Source organism: Phaethon aethereus (assembly GCF_964289735.1).
Source record: "Phaethon aethereus genome assembly, chromosome: 10".
NCBI lineage: Eukaryota > Metazoa > Chordata > Aves > Phaethontiformes > Phaethontidae > Phaethon > Phaethon aethereus.
Genome location: NC_138586.1, coordinates 9,850,078 through 9,873,415, shown reverse-complemented (window position 1 = coordinate 9,873,415; position 23,338 = coordinate 9,850,078). Strand labels below are relative to the sequence as shown.

The window sequence follows — 23,338 nt, the reverse complement described above, 5'->3', positions numbered from 1 at the left end:
GACTAGCTTTATTTTCTTCTCTTGCATGAGTGACACAACTAAAGCCATTGAGAGCCTTTATAGTTTACTATAGAAACATTTCCATTCATATGAATTGGTACAGCAATTTGTGTTTATACCATTTGGAAGCTGCTTTACATGAAACTGCCATAATTCATTAAGACGAATTCCTTCAGGGTTTAACACGCCTATCATCATAATGTCATAAAAGAAAAATTGGTCTCTTGTGATTCTGACTGGTAATGCTAGTCTCTTCCTGGGAAATCTTAGACAGTCATTTCAGAGGCATTTTCCTTCTATTCAGAAATGCTTCTTCTCAGCTGTTAGTTAAGTGTGTCTTCTGTTATTTCATCCCTCCATGTCCATCAGCTACCTTTATGGCAATGCCCGACATCCCTATAAAGCCTGTGTGGCAGAACCTGTGTCCATATTACAACCTTTCTGTGGTATAGTTTCTAACTCACAGATCTGCTGCAATGCACTCTGTAGCAGGTGAGCTTTAACAAGGCACTGAAAGAGTCAATAAAGAAGAAAAATATTGTCTCCTAAGCTTTATTTTTAACCACAGAAGTAGCATTTTAATATTTAATGAAAACTGGCCACATGGACATCACTTCTTGTTCATCAAATATTTCAACATGCCTGAAATGCAGGATTCCTGCACCATTTCTGAATCACAGAACAATTTAGGTTGGAAGGCATGCCTCAAGGTCATGCAGTGCAACTCTGCTCATAGCTGCGCAACTTAGATCCTGAAGACTGAAGTGGTAGATGACAGGAGGAATCTTGACCTTACTGAAACCAGTAGCAAAGCTCCTGGGTACTTCTGTTCAGCAGAGCACTTCACCAAAATGAATCTTATCACAGGACCACAGTATTATGGTGTGTTCTAGTGTGTGATACAGAGTAAGAAAAGAACTTGTGATTCCTAGCATGTCACCAACCCAAGCTGTCATCCTGCATGCAGACTACGTAATGACAAGTAGCCTACGCTCTCAGGCAATAGACAGAAAAACAGCCACCTGCAACTGGTGCAGAGGCACAACATCTCTGCAAGAATAACCATGTCTTTCACTCACTGAAATCTGTAACTCTCCTTCCACAGCTGAAACATTTATTCTACCACCTCCCAGATTCAGCAATGTCTGTTGTTCCAAGGATTCAGACAGCACTCACAAAATAAATTTACACTTCTTTTTTCCATCTTTTCTGAAAAATGTTACACGTACAAAAGGAAAAATGATGCATTGAGTGAATGACACCTCTTTAAAATGCAAATCAAGAATTACATCTGACATCAAAATACTGGAGTTCTGCCAAATCTTTTATAAAGGTGTGAATTTCTAATCTTAGTACAGGACTAGATGTTTTGACAATAACGTTAACAAAAGCAGAAAATGTATAAAGCGGGGAAACAAATGAGTTTTTCTAAAACATATGGTAATCACAAGCTAAAAGACCACAAAATCATCTATTTAGTTGCATGATTTTTTTTTGTTTTTTAGGGCGGAGCGGGGAACAGACACCATGTTGTGCCCATGGCGTTGAATCCCTGTCACACAAGTTGTGATGCAAGAGCCTTTCAAACTGTATTTTCAAAAACAAAACATACACTCACAGGTTTTTTGCCTACAGTAGAATATGTAAATATAGGAACAAATTAGCAGTGAAGTTAATTTATATTGTCTTATTGGTGAATATACCATGTAAATTTGGGTCTGAATTCCCTTCAGGTACAATGCCATCATTTATAAAGGAAATAATTTTAATTACATTAAATTAGGTCCAGCAGTGCTTCTGCTTGCTGTCTGGAATTTTCCGTAGTGGCAGAGAAAAGACCAGTCAATGGATTCAAATACTTCATTGATATTTACATATACACGAACATGGCTTCCTACTAACATGATAATGCATCTGCATGAGGTTTATTACTCATTCAGGTGCTTTGCTATTGAGGAAGTACTGATTAATACTGGATAATCTATCTAGACGTATCTTTGTGAATAAAAGCAGAGTCATTATTGTAATAATGATTTATCTAAACACAAGCTTATTTAAGATCAAAGATATGTCATCAATATTTTTATACCCAGATTAAGAGGTTTGAGGAAAATGTTCTCTATGACACTTTAGTTAAATTAATTCATACTGGTTTTAAGAATACCTAAGTGTTGCTTGTGTTGAACAAGGACGTAGAGCCTTTTATTGTTACGTGAGCTGAAGTGATTGTATAACTTTATACAGAATTATAGGAATATTCATGATAATCAGTTGCCATTTAGCTTGATTATCACTGCAAGTAGAATATCGTCGTCTTTTATAGTATCAAAATGTGTCTTACTTTCTGTGGAAATATATTTGATTGAACCATCATAAACTATTTGTACTTCTTTTTTCTAAAAAGTAATGGGAAAATGTCCTGGTTTTGTCTGTCTATAAAGCCAGGGCTTTGGCTTTATACCATATACTTTTATAATTGAGATTCACCTCTTCTATAGTCAAAATTAGACTGTTCTAATTGGTTACTGAAACTAATTTTTACACATATATTTATTAATCTGTGTGCCCTGATTTAAAATTTTCTGAACACTAAGTAGACGCTCTTTCTAAAGTTATGACCTTAATTCGTCTGTTGTTTTGTAAAGATAGATTTTTCTAACTCACCATTTAGTTTAAAAGTTAAAACATAGTTTAAAAGTTTTGAATAAGATTCTATTTCTTGTTTGATACTCTTGTTTGATACTTTTTTTGAGATTAAATTAGAGGGGATGTTCCTTTAGCAGCCTTCCATTTAATATCATGATAGTTTTGCTGAAAATCTCATCTGATTTGGTTCAGCAATACATATTGAAGTAGAGCTTTTTAAAGAGTAAAGAGTACAGCACCAAAGTCCTTCCTGTAGAGAGAGAACATTTAGTGTTTAATTTGGTTCAAATATAGTTCCTGGGTTTATGTGAAACTTTATTAGTCCTAATGTAGCCTGTAGTCAGTATTTAAGGAGGTAATTGTTTTTTTTCAAAATTACAGTGAAATATATAAGCTATCTTAAAGCATAATTAAATATATGGCACACATCAATATTCCGAAGACAAATTTGTACCAGCCCATTTTCCACCCAAGACAAATTGTCTTTGGGGGTCCTCTTGTGGTAAGACTTAATTATTGCACCTAAAATCTTGGTGTTCGGTCCATCTTTAAACTGTTCTGTCTTCAAACATTATTTTCTGCAGTTTGTGAAGCTACAGAAAATGCAAGTTAATATTAAGTGATTTTTGAAACCCACAGAAAAAAAAAAGAAAGGTAAAAGTATAGCTATGCCAAACATGTGCAGGATAGAAATCTATGAATGGTATGTCAAAAACTGTTTTTCAAAATAGTAAATGACAAAATGTTAGCTATTGAGACAAAAATGTCAGGTATGTTAGCTGAAAAAAACCCCAAAAACCAGAAAGCAGGACTAAAAGGATATTATTACAGGCTGATTGCTTCCTTTGTTTTTTTTCACCCACACCTGTTGCCACAGTATAAGATTACAGCATTGTTTTCTGTAACAATTTAGTGGAAAAAACCAAATCTTTAAAGTTATATATGCTTGTAATAAGAAGTTAAATATCACAGTCTGTCAAGATTATGCCATTTTATATAGTACTTCCACAGCACTGCCCATCAGGGTCAATACAAATCATGTTAAGGCCATATAAAAGTACTAGCATTTATAGCCTTTGAAATAGAGACCTATTGCTGCTCAACATCACTGGGAATTCTGTTATAAATTGGGAAGAGTCATGTGATCTTTTTAGATTAATCTCAGCAAAAACTGCAGTATGTTCAAAAGAGGTAGTAATCGACCTTCATAAATAGGTTCATAAAACTAGATTCAGTATTGAAGCATCCTGCTCATACACACAAAAAAAATTAATGCACTGCTAAATATCACTATCTGATGATCACTCAATGGATTTACCATGGGTGCTAGAAAAACGTGCTTGCATTTTGTGTTATAGAATTAGATGTGAAATATTCTAGAATTGTTTATCTATTGTACAAATAACTTTATGTTCTAGATTGACTAGAAATGTAGAATCTATAAGCTCACAAGTTCCATCTTTGACATTGATGCTGATGAATACTGCCCTCTAACAAATATACAGGAGCTGGTTGAAAACTCAGTAAATGCTCATAATGTGGAATTCATCTAAGTAAGTCTAGATGTCTACAGTGTAGCTATCTTGATCTGAATTGTTATCTAAGGTTCTGCTTATGGCCACTGAAAAGTAGGGCTGTACTTGCCTTACTCTCAGGATGGTCAAGTGAATCACAGCCATTTTGACACCAGTAACTTTTGGATATGTTTCTTAATCCTATGAACCAAAGCCATCTCTGGTGAGTTAAGTTCTAATGCAGAAATCTTTCCTAAATGGCAACATTAATGCCTATACTCATGAAGATCACAGAATATTAAGGTTTATAGCTTCCAGAGATAATAACAATTATTTAAGTGCTATAAATTTATACTAAAACTCACTTAACTGAAATGAGCACTACTGTATGGATTACCATACAGTATTCAGACATAGCCATCCAGCATGCATATACGAATGCTGTCTGACCACGAATGCTGTCCAACTGCATGAAAAGAGTAGAACATTTCTCTTGCATTGCATTCTAACCAGTTGTAACCCAAGTTTTCTGTATTTTTTTTCTGATTTAATTCATTCGTTTTCAAGACCCGCTTAATTCAGGGAATCTTTTCACTTTCATCTCGAATGTGATTTGGTTAATGATTAATTAAAAAAAAAATTAGCTGAAAAAACTAACATGCAGTTTGACACATGAATGTGAGTGCCACCTATTAACATGGACTGTTTACAATACCAATATACTTCTGCAAATGAAATAACATGCAGGCTTAATATACTAATAAATGCATTTCTGGGGTTACAAGAGAAATGGATAGAAACTCATGAGTGGGAGATAAAACTGAATAATTAAGCAGCAAAACACTACATGGTATATTTTCAAATTCATTACTAATATTCAAAACGAAAAAAGGAAATGTGTAACTAGGAGTTGTAGATCAACAACAGGATATACAGATATTGTTCTGGAAGAATGCAGAAATTACTATTAATTTTAAATGAGACCCATTATTCCAACAAATAACATAACAGAGAGCAAATACGAAAGAGATTACTCACTAAGACAACTATTTCACAGCTGAGTTGAATGACAATGACAGTTGTTTTTTGGATGCCCAAACTGAGCTAGAGCTTGATAGTTAGCAGGTGTATTTTAAATACATGTATTTTCAGACGATTGTATTTTTGTAAGTTACAAAGTTTAATAACCTTCTGAGGTTTAGACTCCAGTGTTTACTTCTTTGACTCTCCTCTGAAACTGGGAAGCTTCTGTACTGCAGACACAAAGTAGACTTAAATCCCTCAGGCTTCCTTCCACATTCAGGTCAGGAAGATACAATATACTGTAGAAACTGAAAATCACTAGTGGAAACATATATCTACACTAAAGTAGAATCTGTGACAAAATGGACCTTTGATGCTTATCTATTCCAAACTTACTATACAGGAAACTATATATTTGGAGAAAGTGAAAGCGGAGTATCATGACTTATAAAAGAAACAAAGAACCAGTCAAGTTTAATCGAAGGTCAGCTTAAGTAATTATGATAGAAAATCAATAGCAATTAGTCGGCTCTTCCCACCAATATATTTTTACAAGACCAAAGAAAATTACCCACCAGTCTAATACATATAATGAAGGATTTTTGGTTTCAATCATTTTACAATATTTGGTTTTGTCTTTTTGTAATGGTTATACTTTCATTGTCTCTCCATGTTAACACTACCTTTTAGAGTGTTTTATTGGGACTCTCAGATAAAGTTCACCTTAACTATTCAAAGAACTGAATGCACAGGCATAGCATAATCTGATTTCTTGTACACACAGAGTAACATTTGCAAATCTTCCCTGGTTTAGTTCAGCTTCTCTTCACAAGTTCTGGGAATACCCGCTGTTCTATGCCCTGATTTGGATATATGTAGTTTCTGGGTATCACTTTAGTCAAGGACAAGCTAATAAAACTGCAATACTTTGGTTATATTCAACCCTCAGCTATTATTGATTAATCATAATGCAACCTTGTCTAAGAAGTTTTTCATTTTTATACCTCTATTGATTGTAACTGCTTCTTCCAATTGCTGACCTGGTTATTATAACATCACCATTTTGATTATATTACTGAAAGGTACTTTACTGAGATTACATTGTAAACCAACAAGAAAAGAGCATCTGACCACCTTTAAACTAGTGTGATAGTCTCCTGTCCCCTTATTATACACAGCCATAATATATATGTATCTCAGATGAATGCAAAGTCTTTTTTTCTCAATATCAAATATAGTGTCAAAAATAAGATACATATATTGTGACTACCAGGCTTAAATGGAAATACAGAAGTCTAAATATCACATGTATGGCACGCTGAAAACCACAATGTAAGGGAAACAAAGTAATCCAGGAGAGGCTCCTGTCTGAAGTGATGCACAAGGAAAACCAGCAGATAAAAATTTTAAAGGTTGAATTAAAATCTCTGTGAACCTCGGCAAGACTAAGCTGAAGCCCAAAACGGGTGTGTAAATAAGAATTCCATTAAGACACTTTGATAACTTAATCAAATTACCATATTTTAAAAAGAATGGTTCGTGAGTAACTTGTAGTGCCTGAGAAAGCCTTAAGGTAAATAGCACAAGGTGGGAAAAATACTCCCACTCTGTTGTTCCTGTCACTCTTACCCCAGTGTCTATATGAAGGGTCTTTCACAAATCATGAACAATTCATGATGCTGGGAAAGGCCCCGCTTGTTGCTACTGTTCTGAAAGGCTGGTGTTGATGGCTACATTTTAAATGGTTAACTCCTTCCATATACTGAATCAAAGATAGCATTTCCTGGTGAAGATCAATAGACACAGAACTGGAAAACCTAAGATACAAATCCTAGGGAAATTGCATTAGCTAAACTGGTACCTATGATCAAGGATACAGAACTCATATGCCCTGAGGAGTGCCATTTACCTTAGCTTTCTGTCCTTCAACTTTCCTAAGAAGATGGGAGGAGACCTTTTTCTTATATTCTCTACAAATAATTAAGAAAACATTTGAGGAAATCCATTAGTGAATAAAAGTCAAAATTGTTTTATTTTTGATTATTTTGATGAAAAGAAGTATTGCAAATACAGAGTGCCTGAAATACCTTCCAGTTAGCAGATCAGCCTGCAAACACCAAGTAGTGTAGATCTGAGTAAGAAATAGAAGCACTGAGCATCTGTAGGACCAAACCCAAGACTTGCAACAGGTGAGTTGAGATTGTTGGGGAATATGAAAGAATTTGAGGGGGTAGAGGGGTGCGGAATTTTGTTTGAATTATAATCCCATAGCCACTGCATAGTGTAACTGAACACTAGGATTATATGTAAGTCATCAAGTCTAACATTTGAATGAAATAACATTTTACCTTTAATATTGTCAGACTTTAATGGAATTACTCAAATGTATTTTTATAGTGTCACTGTGTTTGAAATATAGACACATTTAAAAGGTTCTAGTTCACTAGTCTACATAAGAACTAGTTACTTAATTTGTGAACACATTTCAGAAGGGGTGGATGGTTCAGTCTGAAGATAGTTCAGAGTAAAATAGCAAAAACAATTAGTAATTTGGAAAATAAGAGGAAAGGTAAAGAGTCAATCAGCAGAAAAACTAGAGAGTGCACTCTGGAAATATGTAAATTCTCTCATTAAGTAGACAAGGATTAGAACATTCACTAGTCAGGACAAAATTTAAAAAGCTGAATTAAAGCAATGGCAAGGAAAATTTAAGTTAAGCATTAGGGAAGATTATACAGTACAGCAGCTTTTAGCTTAGGAAAAGTGGTGAAATCATCACTGGAAGTCAGAGTGAAATTAGACACCTGTATATTCTGTCTGCTCAGAGATAATCTGCCTGTATGACAGCAACCTATTTTATTAAGAAGAGAATAATTACAACAATGAATGCAAAGAACCACCAACTTTGTTTTAGAGCTGGGCATCACCTCTCCTGGCAGATTGTTGAAATTTTGAATTGATTTATATGGTTTCTATTTTTTAAAAAAGTATTCCTAACATGAACAAGTCACAAATTTCCAAATTTCATCATGGAAACTTTGTAAGATCTAATCTCAGGTATGTTTCTATTCAGAAACAAATCTTGTGTCATTGCTCCTCGTCTTTAAATTCTTCCTCCATCAGTCCTCTTGGACCCTCTGCCACCCCTAAGCAAGTCAGTCCTGTGACTGCCTGTTTGATGAGCACAGCAGGCTGTCAAACTGGATCATTAGATTCAATGTACTGTCCATCATACTCAAGAGTTTACTGAAAAGAGTATCCAAATATGATGAAAAGAGAATCAAACACATTCCCTTCAGGGTACATTATATAGCAATCATACTATTAAATTTACTTCAATACTGTGTATGCATACAATAGACATCACAATAAGCAGGTGAACAGATATTATACCGGGGTTGCTACAGGCAACACTCTCTCTTGCACATTAAAAAAATAAACAGAAAGGAAAAGTTTTGGTGGCTAACAAGAAATACTGCACACCCTTTCATAGCTTAATGCAGCATACCGTGAAACACCAATTTGCAAGGTTTAAAATACAAAAGAGGAAAGATGGTATTTTAAAGGTTCTAAAAATTCATCAGTAGGTGCAGAATTATACCACATGACTTATATAAGGAGAGCATCACACACTTAATTGTGTGAATCACAGCATGGTAATACATTGTAATTGTAATTATTTTTTAGGATAAAAGTTGAACTATTTTTTTTCTTCTCTCATTCTTTGTAGTTAGTAGGAAAAAAAAACACATAGGAAGATCATGTTAATGTTTGTGCAGGTCTAATGAAAGCCTGAACATGCGGCTTTTGTGCCAGTATACTTCCAGTTGTAAATGTTCCCTCATGGCTCTTTAAAATTCACCACCAGGTTCTCCAGTGAATCATATGCAGTGTTACACTTTGCTGTCAGAGAAGTTTAGGAGTTTAAATGTTTAGTGTTTAAATAGTGAAATGTCAGTGTTTAAATGTAGCTAAAATAATGGTATGTGTTAAATGGCGAACTTACTAGTTTTTTGAAAAATGCTTAGCTTTTTTTTTTAATGGAGAAGTTAAGGGACTAGCACATCAGCCTTCCAGGCCAACTGCTCTGTTAATCTCTATTACACTCCTTATGAGGTGTGTAGGTCTTCAGCATTAACCGGAACTGCCAGACCATTTATTAGTGCAGAACTCATTAAAAACTGCCACAACAATTCACATTTTAGTCTTCACTCTTGACCATAATCAGGGAGGCAGAAACCACGGCATGGTTGACCCTACTTCCCGCCCCCTTCGCAGCCACCTCTCGCAGCCTCCCTGCGGCACTTGAGCCCAGCCCCTCCACAGGCCCAAACCTCCTCCTCCCTCTACCCATCCCAGAAGCCCCCACGCTCTCTGGGCCGCATCATTCCCACCACCTTTCCCTGGGCCCCTGCGATGGGTAATATACTAAAAAACCACTCTCCCAAGAGCCGTTATTCGGCCCTGTTTGTTCGCGCAGGTGTCCCCAGCACTGCCGCCCCGTACGCTCCCTCAAGCCTAGGCCTCCTCCCCACCTCCAGCAGCCCGCTGTAGAGACACGGATCCCTCTCCCGCACCCCCCGTCACAAGGGCCTAGTGGAGCAGGCCGCGCGCCCCGCCCACCTCTGGTCAGAACGCGCGGTGCAGCACGCAATCTGAATGGCCAGCGGAGCAGTCACTCAGACACGCGCCGGGAGGGGAGGTGGGATCTCAGTCACAACTGCCGGGCTCGGTTGTCCCTTGTCGCTGCGGCTGCGCGCGTGTGGGGGAAGGGCACGGCGGCGCGCGGCTGGGCCGTTAGGAGGTGGGCGAGCGGCGCGTGCCGGGCCGCCCCGCCCCGCCTCTCCTCTCCCTCGGCCCGTCACGTGACGCAGACTTAGCGTTTACGTTCGGAACGGGCGCCCCCATCCCCGCGCGCGCCGCCCGGCGGTGACCGTTTCGCTTTCATTTCCGGGCGGCCGAGGGCGAGGCGCGGCGGCGCGGAGCGTCCCCGCAGTGCCCCCCCCGCGCCGCGGCCCTTCCCTCCTCCTCTCGCGCGGCCCCACCTCCCGGGCTTGGAGTGAACCGAGATTCCCCTCCCCCGCCCCGGCACACACACACACACACACACACACACACACCTCCTCCTCCTCCTCCTCCACCACCTCCTGTGCCGAGACAGAGAAAGGGAAGGGAGGAGGCGCCGGGCCTGGGTCTCCCGCACCGAGCCGCCGCGGCACAACATGGAGGAGCTGGTGGTGGAGGTGCGGGGCTCCAACGGGGCCTTCTACAAGGTACCGGGTGCTCGCGGCTGGATCGGGCTGGGCCTCAGGGGAGGGAGTGGGGCCTGGGACGGGAGGAGGAGGAGGCGGCGGCGGCGGTGGCGGCTCCTCCTCCCCGCTCTGAGGGAAAGCGGGGGCCCCGGGGCAAGGAAAGAGGAGGAGGAAGAGTGGGGCAGGGGTGGAGGCCTCGGCGGGTCCCTCTTGATGTCTGGGGAGCGGGAGCTGGGCCTCTGGGGTAAGAGGAGCCGGGGGCCGCCGCCCCAGGGCTGAGGGAACTCGAGGCCTGATGAGGGAGAGAGGGAAGATGAGAGAGGGCCCCGGCGCCCGTGGAGGCCTTGGGCCTTCCCCCTATTGTGGGAAGGGGAGGCCCTCGCACTGCCGGTATTTGAGGGGAGGCCGGGAGAGCCCTCGGCCACCTTCTCCTTGGCGCTGAAGCGAGGATCAGGGCTGGGGATGTGGCATTAATTGCTAAATCCTCAGCTTTTGTCGCTACTTAAGGAAAGTCTTTCTTGCTCTCTAGGTTTCCAGGAGAGCTGCACTGCCAGTGCACGGCGCTTATGGGGGGGGGGGGGGCTTGTTAAATACACGTTCAGGGTAAAATGCTGTCGTGGTTTCCTGCTCTTAATGCTATGCAGGGGATACTGCCTACTGATATTATAGAGAGCATTGCTTGACGAAGTATATATGTGCTGAGTTGCTAAATGCATTTGATTTTCAAATGTACTTCTTACTGAAACTACTTAATGGCATTCCGTGTTTGTTTCCAAGCCCTGGTGCTGAATAAAGCCATCACTGAACCTTGAACACACATGCTGAGTACTTAATATTTTTATTAATACCGTGTAGTATTGTTGTGACTTTGCATGAGTTGGGGTGTATTAATCAGTATATTAATAGGGTATAATTTGTGTGTTTACCCTAGTCACAGAAAAATTAAATTTTAACACAGTGGGTTTGGGCCTACTATCGTTGACATGTTATCAACATACTAGAAGCAGTCATGGATCAGTTTCTGAAAGTTTGCCGCCATTTAAATGTTCCTAGTACTTTAAAAATTGGGCCTAGTTCTTGTGCAACATCCAATATTTATGTTAGCATTGAAGGAACAGGTAGAATTTCACACTCTGGTGTTAGTGTGGTAGGGCAGGTTGGTATCCAAATGATATGGTTCCAACAGCTCTGAGTGTTTCTAAGAAAAAAAAGAAGACCTCTTAAAAGCTCATTTTTAAAATACATGGGATAAATCTTATTTTCAGAATAAGAGATTTTTTTTTTAAAGTATGTGTGAAACAAGTCTGTAAATATGGTAAATAAGCATCTTTTGGGTTTGCAGTGTTGTAGTCGAAGTCCTAGATCTGTATATTGCTTCCTGGAATTAAATTATTTAGCATTTTCAAAAATCAGTTTTACATTTTTAAAGACAGTATTTGCGCAAAGAAACGGAAGGCATAAATATGTTGTATAAGAGAACTTTTAATGAGGCTTTTATCAAATTATGTGCGTATTTACACTCATATGCGAAATAAGTTATGATAAAAATGACATTGAGCGTTCTTTAGTGACAACTATTATCAAAGAAACCTGGGAGAATTGAAAGTGTCTGTAACTTTTTTTGATTACGCCCAATATTTACATCATGGGGTCCTGTACCCCTTTTATCCATAACAAACTGACATTTCTGGTTGTGGTTTAGGTGAAAATTTAATTTGAGCACATGGTCATGGGAGCTTATTCATTAAACATTATTTAGTGTATCCAAGTTATAACAGACATTGCCTCCAAGTTGTATATTATGTTTGCCTTTTAACTTTTAGAAATTTAAACATAGGAATTTTTTTGTCTCTTCTTAATCTCTAACCAAGAGGACTTGGTTAAATTATCTAAGGGGACAAACAAGGCACACAGGTTTATTTGGTCTTCACCCATATTACCTGTCAAGATGGAGCATCACACTTAAGATAAATGCTTTTTTAAGATAAATAACTTTTTTAAAACTAAAAAAAGTTGTGAGCTGATTTTTTTAATCACCCTCATTCGATAATGTTCAATATAAATCAGCAATTTTCCTCTAGCTGAAATTACTTGAATTTTAGGTACAATTTTTACTTTCATCATAATGTCTGAGTATCACTCTGTTATTAAGTAATTTATCTAAATGCTTTCTTGTGAGTTTTATGCCCATCTTGCAGGTGGGGAATTTGATTATAAAATGAATTGGTTGACCCAACATAAGAAGTGTGTGACGATGTCAGGTGCAGATTTAATTGCAAGATGATTTTTTTCATTTAAAAAGTTTCTTTAAGTAGCCTCTTGAGGAATGTTTTACCACAGTAACACTGCAAACAAATCAAAAGCAAAACAATTCTTTTATTCAACCTCATGGTTTACTGGTAACTTGTGAGGATTTCTTTGGCTTTGAATCATTCTGATGATCTTCATCAGAATATGTAAATGTTTTGGAAGAATACACCTCTATCTTGATACTAAAACATGGAGAAGAGGAATATGAGGCTGCTAGAGTGATGAAGGGACTAAGTGGCACAAGTAGGCACCTAATTGCCACTTCAGGTTCTCATATTCACCTTGTAGCTCTCTTAGGGACTCAAATGTATAAGGTCCTCAAAGCACTTAGTTTCATTTTGAGAGTACCCAGCAGCATCTTGATCTTGATAGTATAAAATCGGTGCCTAATTGTCACCTAAGCCCTACTGAGAGTAATAAACCAGTCTTTTCTCTGCTTGTATTACCTGTGGGACTTGGATCTCAGAATGCATTCTGGATCAACTAGAGCGATCATGTTGCAAACAAAACCTAAGAGATGGTTTGAGGATGTGTTCATACTCAACTGGAATATTTGAATTTTCATACTGGTCGGGTGGACTACATTACACAGTACTGGAGGGTGTTAGTGTGATTGCTGTAGCAGAGACTAGTTCTTTCTGAATGGAATTAAAATATTGCTTGGTGAGTGCTTCATACTTTCATGATTTTTTTTTTTTTTTCTCCTTGGCTAAGATGAATTGTTCCATGGAAAATGCAGTGCAATCAATGAGCATGATTCAGGGATAATTGACAATCTAGTACCTAGAGATGCTTAGTCATGACTTGGTATGCTGCTGGGCCCAGAATCCTTGGAAAGAAAAGATTTGATTCCCTTATTTAATTGAAGAAGACTGGTCCAACAAACTGCTGGTCCAAATGTGAATCCTAAGGGGAGGGAACTGCCTTTTTGCGGGTCACAGCTAAGTAACTAAATCTTGAAGATGTATGCTATTAGAGCATATCTTTTCACATCTTTTCTTGTATAGGTGTAGCAAATTGGGTTTTGAAGTTCTTATTCTCAGAGGACTAATAGGCAGTCCTCTGTCTAATCTTTCCAGGACTAGCTTTAGATATTAGTTCTCTCTAAAAGAGGACATGCTGGATGCCTTTCCAGCATGGGATTGATTTTTTCTTCTCCAGTTCGAGAGTGATTCTTTCTTGTATCCTCTGCTAAAGATGGAAAGCATCCTGTTTATGAGGCAGATGGTTTTGGAACGATGTCTGCTGTTAACATCTATATGTTGTCTGTGAACAATTTTTGCCACTTCTTGCTCTATAACCTTGTTAAAAAATCTTCCACTTTTTATCCCAGTAGTTTCAGCGCTTTGCCATTGTTTCCTTGGTTTTATAGATACTGCACATTTTTTCTTTGAAGCTACAATTGACAAAATCATATTTTTTAGTTCTTTATTACTTCAGGCCTCACTATTAACAACTGCTTCATTGGCCTCCTGTTGCATTCCGTATCACTTTTTTTCTTTCACTGTTCCACACAAACGTATCCCCAGCAAATACCGCCAGTGTCTTTGTACATTCACAATCCTGTCTACTCAGTCCTCCTGAGAATGGTAGCCTGTACCATTTTCCCTTGTTCGGTTACCATTTATATGACTGTTCTTTCCCTATTCTGTTTCTTTGTATGGCCTGCCCTTCTCAGACTTGATTAGCCGTGTGAGATCCCTTTTGACTTTTTCCTTCCCACGTTAGAGAACTGTTATGTGAACAGTAGATGCACATTTGTATCAACATAGCAGTTTTTTAATCTTAAAGTGTATTGTTCCCTACTTTCACTCTTTGCAGTTAATTATCCTCCCTTATTAAAATGGTTGACAATGCTTATATCCAATGATGTGAGCAAACTTTAAAAATGGCCAGAAAACTTCATGGCAACTGGAGCGCATATTTGTTCTTTTGAAGTGTCTGTCATTCTGTTTAGCGCACAAGTAACAAATATATTGGTGTTTCCAATAGTTCTTATTTTCTATCAAATTATTTGTGAAATTTGTATTATGTCTTCAGCATATAACCCTTCTTAGAACATGAATGCTCATGTGTTTTAGAAATGCCATGACATGTCAGTGTTTGTAAACCTCTTTTCTCTCCATGCTTCAGACTTAATTAGGTAACGTTAATTGTTTATGTGACTGAAAGTCAAATTTGGTGTAGAAAACTTAGCACATTAGATTTTTATTCCACATTAGAGAAGAAGAATTAACGTTAGCCATTGTAAAATATGTTTCTGTTCACAGAAGTAAAAGCAAATCTTTTTCACTGGTTCTGATTTCTTTTTGTGTGCTCTTATTTTGATATCTTCACTATTAGTATAGTGATATCCCAGCTGCTATAGTCTTTCACTGTCCTATTCCCTCATTTTACTTTCATCTAGCTGCACTATGTTTTTAATGATTTTCTTCAATGTGTTCATGTTCATCATAGCTAGTGTTCTGTCCCTTCTTGGGTGTGCATTTCAAACGCACATATATGCACCTTTATTTTGAATTTCCATGCCCAACTTACACTCCTTACTGCAAAAAAAAGACTGATGAATGCTTATTGTACTTTTCGTAATACTTTGTGGGAAATCAGTACCTCTTCTCTGCTTTTACTGGCATGTAAAGGCTGCCTTGTCCTGTGCCTGTGAATTTGGCTTATGGTGTTAAAGGTCTCATTTCTTTTTAGCATTGTATATAATTTTACACATATCACAGAATAAAGAAAACAAAACAGTTCTGATAAGCTTTAATTTTGGTTTTCCAAAGGCATTAATGGTTAAGTTTTGTGATTTTTTTTTTTTTTTTTTTTACAAAAACTTAGAAATGTTTTGAAATATTTCTATTTGTACTTAGGAGTGTACAAATATATAGTGCTGTGGTGTCCAAATACATTTTGCTTACTAAGATCTGTTTAAACATTTATACTGGAGGAAAATTGACATAATGCTGTGATACAGTTTTTCGCTGTCTATCTCAGACATTTTTCTGTGTCACAAGAAACTGAAGAAGAAAAACCATATTTCTATGATGGGATTAGACAATGAAATATTTAGGCTATTAATAATTTTTTTCTGGCTAATTGTCTTTAAGCATAAATCTCGCATGGAGGTAGGCAGAAGTGTTGTACGTATTGGCATATGTTCACTTTGTAACTAATTAAACATTCATTACAATGAATTTTTTGTAATTTTGCAAGGCTGGAAATTAAAAGGCAAACAGCAGTGTTACAACATCACCTTTTTTGGCCAGGCTGGAGCGAAAAGCAGGTATGCTATCTGTTTTTGTGGAAAGGAATTATTTCCTGCAGTTTTCACTAGCAGTGTCTGTATTGATATAATTTTACACCTGGTTCAGGTTTCTGGGTTGTGACCAAAGCAACGTTGTTTAAGGAGAGCTTTTGTAGTAACTGGAAGGCAGTAAGACTCTAAAGTAATTGACTTGAAAGCCTTTGCACATCGTTGGAATTATCTTCAGCCTAATGAAGTTCATTTCTCCCTTTATGGTGACAGACACAGTGACAAGAGTGCTCCACCCCCTGTACTAGATCTTCAGTCTTTAAATTAAGACATGATGCAAATGGAAAGCAAGAATCCCCCATAGTTCAATATTCTTTCAACTAGCTATGTGTCCCAAGTTTTACTTTTTCCAGATAACTTAAGTACTAGATTGTTTAAAGGTGTTATGCTATAACTTACATGTATTTGTGTCACTATCTGGTTTACTTATTAATGGTAGATTTTAGCATTATTGCTGCTGGTTGTGTATGTTGCTGTAGTCTCTAGTATTCTAGTCAAGATGACTTGGTTGTTAAGAGCTATCAGATCTGAATATGAGATGTAGTCTTGCTCTTTGCTGCTGTGCTTGTATATTTTTCTGTGATTTCCTCTAATTTTTAGAGTGCTATTTAGAGCTTCTTTTGGTGTTTTCATCACCAGAGAGGGGATGACTTCTTCAAAAGTGTCATTCATAGTAGGAGAAGTGATATTTTGCTATTTTATTAATATGAGGAAAATTAAGTATCAACAAATTCTTGGGGCATTGTCTTGTCTTACCTGTTTTCCTCAAGGCTGTTAAGTGTTCTTGGTGTCATTTCTGTTGGATTTCCCTTATAAAATAATCTCTACTTTTGCATACTCAAGTGTTACTAATAATACTAAGTCTTATCTTTTTCCAGTCTGTGGCATGAAGGATATAGCAAATACTTGGTAGTGATTACAGTATTTTGCAGGTATTAAAGGCATCCATTTCTGCTACATGTATAAGAATAGGTGCTTCAGAGCTGCACATCACAAACATTAGAAGAAATACGGGTGTAGCCTTTGAAGGTGATGTGTCTGATGTTGTGAAATGGGTCAGGACTACCATAGTATTTCTCAAGTGCATATCCAGTTCTGGAATCTTCTTACAGAAGGCACATCAATATGAAACATTAGAGAAATGTTCAGTATCCATAATGATCAATGGGGAGTTCTGTTGCCTCTCTATGTAAATATCATTTGTGTACTACTATCAACATGATCCTGAGATGTGGTCTTAAATCTGTTTTATATCATGTCATTAAAAAATGTCAACTATGCTTGCAATCCCCTTGGAGGGAATATATTGGAATTTTGAAACAGTCTCTAACAGTATTTACATAACCACCTATTTCAAATCTCCTTTTGATGCTAGCAATAATAAACTTTCCGGTAACCTTATTCTTACAGTACTGAGAGGTGACCAAGGTCTAAAACCATTTCTTGCTATTGTCATTGTGGCTTTACTTTGACTTGTACTCAAGGTGGTATTAGTTATTTTCAGATTATTAACTGGCATTACACTTCTTCCTTCTACTGAATGTCTCTGAGTAATGACACTTGTGCACATGTACTGCTTAATTTTAGTATAACCAGTTCTTGGAGCTCTGTATCAGTTATTAGGAATTGCTCTTGTTTGACGCTGAGATACTGCTGCAACTCAGGAAATAATTTGGAATACTTTATAATGGAAAAATATCAGAAGAATTTTTAAAAACCGTTTAAATTCAAGTGTAAGAGGAAAAACTCTTACCTTCTTGAAAGAAATAAGAGGTGTTCTTGTCTTGGAAGCTTGAAATGCAAGGAGAATAAAATGTTCCACAGTTCATTAACTTTTCCTCAGAAGTGGTAGTTGCTGCTAAATTGTTTTCAAATTACTGAGAATTTTTTGATCTACTAAGATCTCCATTGGTAGAAGAAACTTTTATACTCAGTCTTACAAGGATCTACTATATATGGACAAATATTAGTGAAATACTTAGCACTTCACCAATGTCTATCTGTTTCAGAAGTTCAAAGAGATGTTTTTAAAAGGAAAGAAACAAAAAACCCACCAATTTTCTCATCTCTGGTTGCCCTGTGACCTGCATTATTTGAAGCTATGAAAAATATTTTCGTTGGTAAATCCCAGAGGTCTTTGAATATTGATCTTGCTGTTCTGTAGATGGGGGGGGATGTTCAGGCTTAAAGCTGAAAATTGATCAAAGGTCAGTCAGATGAGTAGCATAACGCAGGAAAAGCTCACTTGGTGCTGAATCTTAGTTCTGTACTCTGCTTTGTGGTTGCATGGGAAACAGCACAACTGCTCTCTGTCCCCTAGAAAAAAACTGAAGGATGGCTGTAGGGCATTTATCTTCAGTTGGTATGCTATGGAAGGTAAGTGTGATGAAGTAAATAAGGGGAAGACTGTGCTGAAATGGATATGGATATGTTGCTAGTGCAGTATTCAAACTTACCTCAAGGTAAAAGAGAGATAAGACAGGATTTTTTTTTAAAGCTTTTTTTAAGAGTACTGACATGGATTAATTTCAGTGCTTGCTGAAATATAAAATGTGGTTATAAAATCAGACATTTTAAACTTTATTTATAAAACTATGTAGAATGATCTTGTTATTTGTTAGTAACCTCTCCTATTCTAAAAAGTATGAAGAATCATAGAATTGTAGAATAGTTTGGGTTGGAAGGGACCTCTACAGGTCATCTAGTCCAAGCCCCCTGCAATGAGCTCAGAGCCCCGTCCAACCTGACCTTGAATGTTTCCAGGGATGGGGCGTCTACCACCTCTCTGGGCAACCTGTGCCAGTGTTGCACTACCTTCATTGTGAAAAATTTCTTCCTTATATCTAGTTGAAATCTGCTCTCTTCTAGTTGAAAACCATTACGCATTGTCCTGTCGCTACAGGCCCTGCTAAAATGTCTGTCCCCTTCTGTCTTATAGGCCCCTTTCAGTACTGAAAGGCTGCAATAAGGTCTCCCTGGAGCCTTCTCTTCTCCAGGCTGAACAACCTTAACTCTCTCAGCCTGTCTTCAGGGGAGAGGTGTTCCATCCCTCTGACCATTTTTGTGGCCTCCTCTGGACCCAGTCCTGTAAGTCCATGCCTTTCCTGTGCTGAGGGCTCCAGAGCTGGATGCAGTGCGCCAGGTGGGGTTTCACCAGAGCGGAGTAGAGAGGCACAATCACCTCCCTTAACCTGCTGGCCATGCTGCTTTTGATGCAGCCCAGGATATGGCTGGCCATCTGGGCTGCGAGTGCACATTGCCAGCTCATGTACAGCTTTTCATCCACCAGTACCCTCAAGTCTTTCTCAGCAGGGAGGCTCTTGATCCCTGTATTGATACGGGGGGTTGCCCTGACCCAGGTGCAGGACCTTGCACTTAGCTTTGTTGAATGTCATGACGTTCACATGGGCTCACTTGGCATCCCTTGCCAAGTTCAGCTCCAGCAGTGCCTTGGCCTTCCGGGCTCCACCCCTACACAACCGGGCAGCATCCCTGTACTCATCCCAGGATACCTGTCCCTGCTTCCTCTGCCTGTGCATTTCCTTCTTGCCCTTTAGTTTGCCCATCAGGTCTCAACTCAGCCATGCTGGCCTCTTGCCTTCCCTGATTTTTTACACCTGGAGTTCAAGAGCTCTTGTGCTCCATGGAAAGCATCCTTCAAGATCGGGCAGCTCTGGTCTGCTCCCTTGCCCCTGAGGGCAGTTTCCCATGGGGTCCTATTGACGAACTCCTTGAAGAGCTGGAAGTTTGCTTTCCTAAAATTCAGGGTCCTGACTTCACTCTTTGCCTGATCCATATCCCTTAGGACTGTGAACTCCACCAGTGCATGATCACTGCAGCCCAGGCTGCCTCCAATCTTGAAGTCACTAGTTAGCTCACTTGTGTTGGTGACCATCAGGTCAAGTATGGCATTGCCTCAGGCAGGGCTGTTGATTACCAGGCACAGGAAGTTATCCTCCCTGTATTCCAGGAGTCTCCTGGATTGCCTACAGCTCACTGTGCTACTTTTCCAGCAGATGTTGGGATGGTTGAATTCCCTCAGCAGGATGAGAGCCTACAAGTGTGATGCTTATTTCAGCTGGAGTACGAAGCCTTCATCAATAGACTCCCCTTGATTGGACAGCCAGCGTTTTATATAAGTCTATTCCCAAATTACAAAGGCTGACTTGAAACTCAAAATTTAAGTATACTTTCATCAGTATCTGTGAAAGGAAAGCTTGTAGGAGTTTAAAATTATTTTTTAATATGTCCATAAGCAGACCATAATTGTACCTTTTTTCTACACAGGCATTTGTAAAGGATGTGCATGAAGATTCTATAACAGTTGCATTTGAAAACAAGTAAGTGTATTGCTGATGTTATATGTATAAATGATACAGAGTATCAACCTTGCATTTGATTAACCTAAATATAACTTAATAATGTGGAGTAGCATCTTTTAGATACTTTAAGCTTGCTGCTATCATGTTTTAGAACTATGTTTGATATTTGCTATGTTGTGACATTTCTGTATAAATGCTTTCAACTGTTTAAATATTTTTAAGTACAAAACTATAGTAACATGGGTTTTGTTGGGAAGGTAAGCATGTTACTGAATTTACATGGTAACAACCTGTGTTTGAGTAAGTCAGCAGTGCTACCATGACTGTCTCTTTATCATGTAAATGTCTTATTTTCGGTTTAGCAGATTACGTTATTGCAAAATTTTATAGATAAGTGATAGATCCTTTGCCATCATTTAAGGGCATAAAAAGTTAACCTTCCATTATAATTCAGGTTTCAGGTATAGTTCGGGTTTCTTTTCCTTCAGGAAAAGAAGGAAATATGCTATATATTATATATACTATATACACTATACTATATAAAACACTGCTGTATACTTTTTCCTGTGAATCGTTATTATAGCATCATCTGTTGAATTTGGAAATTGTTTTCTAGTTTCTTGAAAAATAATCTTTTCTTGTCAAGATCATTTTATCCATTCTCTGTTAAAGAAACTGAAAGTTAATACTGTGTTCAGCCTGCATCCTAGTCAAGTTTTCGTAATCTATAGCAGAACCAAAGAAAAAAAAAGAAACAGGCTTGTTTTGAAGGAAACGTGCAAATGTGTTATCCAACTCTTTTAACTTGTGGTTCTAATGTTGAGGTTAAAACCTACAACTGCAAATAGAGTAAAAACTGCTGCTGGAAGATTTCAAAACACTGCAGGTAGCATCAGGGATTTATTTAAGATACTTAATAGTCACTTAAGTGTGTTTCTTCTTATTACATATACATTGGATCACATTACCATTAAAACATATATGCACAAAAGCGCCACAAAACTTAAAAATTAGTGGATTGAAAATGTTTCTGAATTCTGTTACAAAGAAGGTGAAAATCTTTAGGCCATAGGCCATTCACTGTGTTTTTATTTCTAGCTGGCAACCAGAGAGACAAATACCATTCCATGATGTGAGGTTTCCACCACCTGCAGGCTATAATAAAGATATAAATGAAAGCGATGAAGTAGAGGTATGTATGCTCCATTAACAACATTTGTTTTGAGAAATGAGAGAACTCTGGGTGAAAAATGTACATCAAGCCAGTGGAAGGCTTGCTTCCATGTTATATACTGCCACATTTTTTGATTCCAAGTACTACATAAAACATAGTGCCAAGCATGTCATCAAAAAGATTTTGACAGTTATAGACCATATGTCTGTTTTGGGATTCCATGTACCATGACCTCCATGCTGATTTACAAACATGATCAGCATTTCTTTGATTACAGATCAGTCTTTTATCAGAACTGAATTAATTTAGAAATAGATGATGGATTGTAGTTCTTCAGATGTAATTGAATAATGTCTTTATTACCAAAGCTTCAAGGTAAATGAGATAATTTGCATTATATATGTGTGTGCATAAAATAAAAATATATGTGTATATGTAAATACTTGTGTATATGTAGAGAGAGACTGGCTTTAATATAACACATTGGTAAAACTTCCTTATTTTATAGAACTATAAAATTGATTTTTATAATTACTTTAAAAAAGAGAACTTTCAAGACTGGCATTTGGCTTGCATGCTATTTAAGTTTATTTTGATTTGAAAGGTAAGAAAATGGCAAAACCTCTTTGGTGTGGATGTGGCCACTATCATATATGTGCTAAAGAAGTGTAGGTACATGTCCTCACCCTTCCACCCGCTGGTAGGACCTCATCAGACCTACACACAATTAGAAATATTGTTGATTAAATATTAACAGGTGTAAAAGGCTGAATTATCTCTCCTCTGACTGTATGCAACACTGAAGCAACTAATGCCAGTAGATTGGCTATGATATTATTTATCTGTACAGTCTTGTATATGTAATTTTATATCCTACCTGTATTTGCTGTAGGTGCTTCAGCTGTTACATGCTTGCTATGTAGTGCTTAGATGAGAAACTTTATGTACCAATATATTTTGCTGGATTTTGTTCCTATAGCAGAATCCTGATCGTATTAGTATCAGTTTCAGTGATGTCTTTTAAGACTGGTACAGATATAATGTATGTATTTTGTTTAGGTTTATTCCAGGGCAAATGAAAAAGAACCCTGCTGTTGGTGGTTGGCTAAAGTGAGAATGATAAAGGGTGAGGTAGGAATATGCATATATACATATATATATATCATTTTTTATATATTTATTTATACTTTATTTTTCTTTGGTTGTTTGTTTGTTTTTTATATTGATGTGCACAGTGTGTTTTAACTCTTAATTTTCAAAGAGTCTCTTCATTAGGACTGTTGCAATTACCATTAACCTCAAACTGAACAGTTTGAATTTGACTTGTACAGTTAACAAAAGTGCCTGTCGCTTAACAGTGTAATGCTCACTCATGTCATTAAATGTGTGGCTTGGATGATTTTATTATTTTTATACCAGTTCTACGTAATAGAATATGCAGCCTGTGATGCTACATACAACGAAATTGTCACAATTGAGCGTTTGAGATCTGTGAACCCCAATAAACCCGCAACAAAAGATACTTTTCATAAAATCAAACTGGCAGTTCCAGAAGATTTAAGGCAAATGTAAGTATAGGAGTTTCTTTATATCTTGTTTCAAAATGTGGTAACTTCTTGAGCCTGAGACAAGAAGGAATAAAAATGCTTTTTACTGCTCTAAATTAACCTTTAAAATTTTCATAGAAGAATGTAAAAAATACAAATGTGGACATGCTCATATTTCACAAATAGAAAAAATTATTTTTGAAATGCAGTTTAGTCCAGGAGGGGGAAATACTTTCTTCA

The 23,338-nt window shown here is 37.8% G+C and overlaps 1 protein-coding gene across 3 annotated transcripts in view; it reads left to right on the top strand.

Annotated features, from left to right (window-relative positions):
- Window positions 1-10,405: 10,405 nt before the first annotated feature.
- FMR1 (fragile X messenger ribonucleoprotein 1) overlaps window positions 10,406-23,338 on the top strand; it is a gene marked incomplete at both ends in the record, with an annotated part of 34,724 nt that continues 21,791 nt past the window's right edge. For all 3 annotated transcript variants that reach the window (XM_082004332.1, XM_082004331.1, XM_082004330.1), the window contains 5 exons: window positions 10,406-10,456; window positions 20,343-20,395; window positions 21,476-21,569; window positions 22,611-22,682; window positions 22,971-23,119. In XM_082004332.1, the coding sequence (XP_081860458.1) occupies window positions 10,406-10,456; window positions 20,343-20,395; window positions 21,476-21,569; window positions 22,611-22,682; window positions 22,971-23,119 (419 nt within the window). The remainder of the gene's footprint in view (window positions 10,457-20,342; window positions 20,396-21,475; window positions 21,570-22,610; window positions 22,683-22,970; window positions 23,120-23,338) is intronic.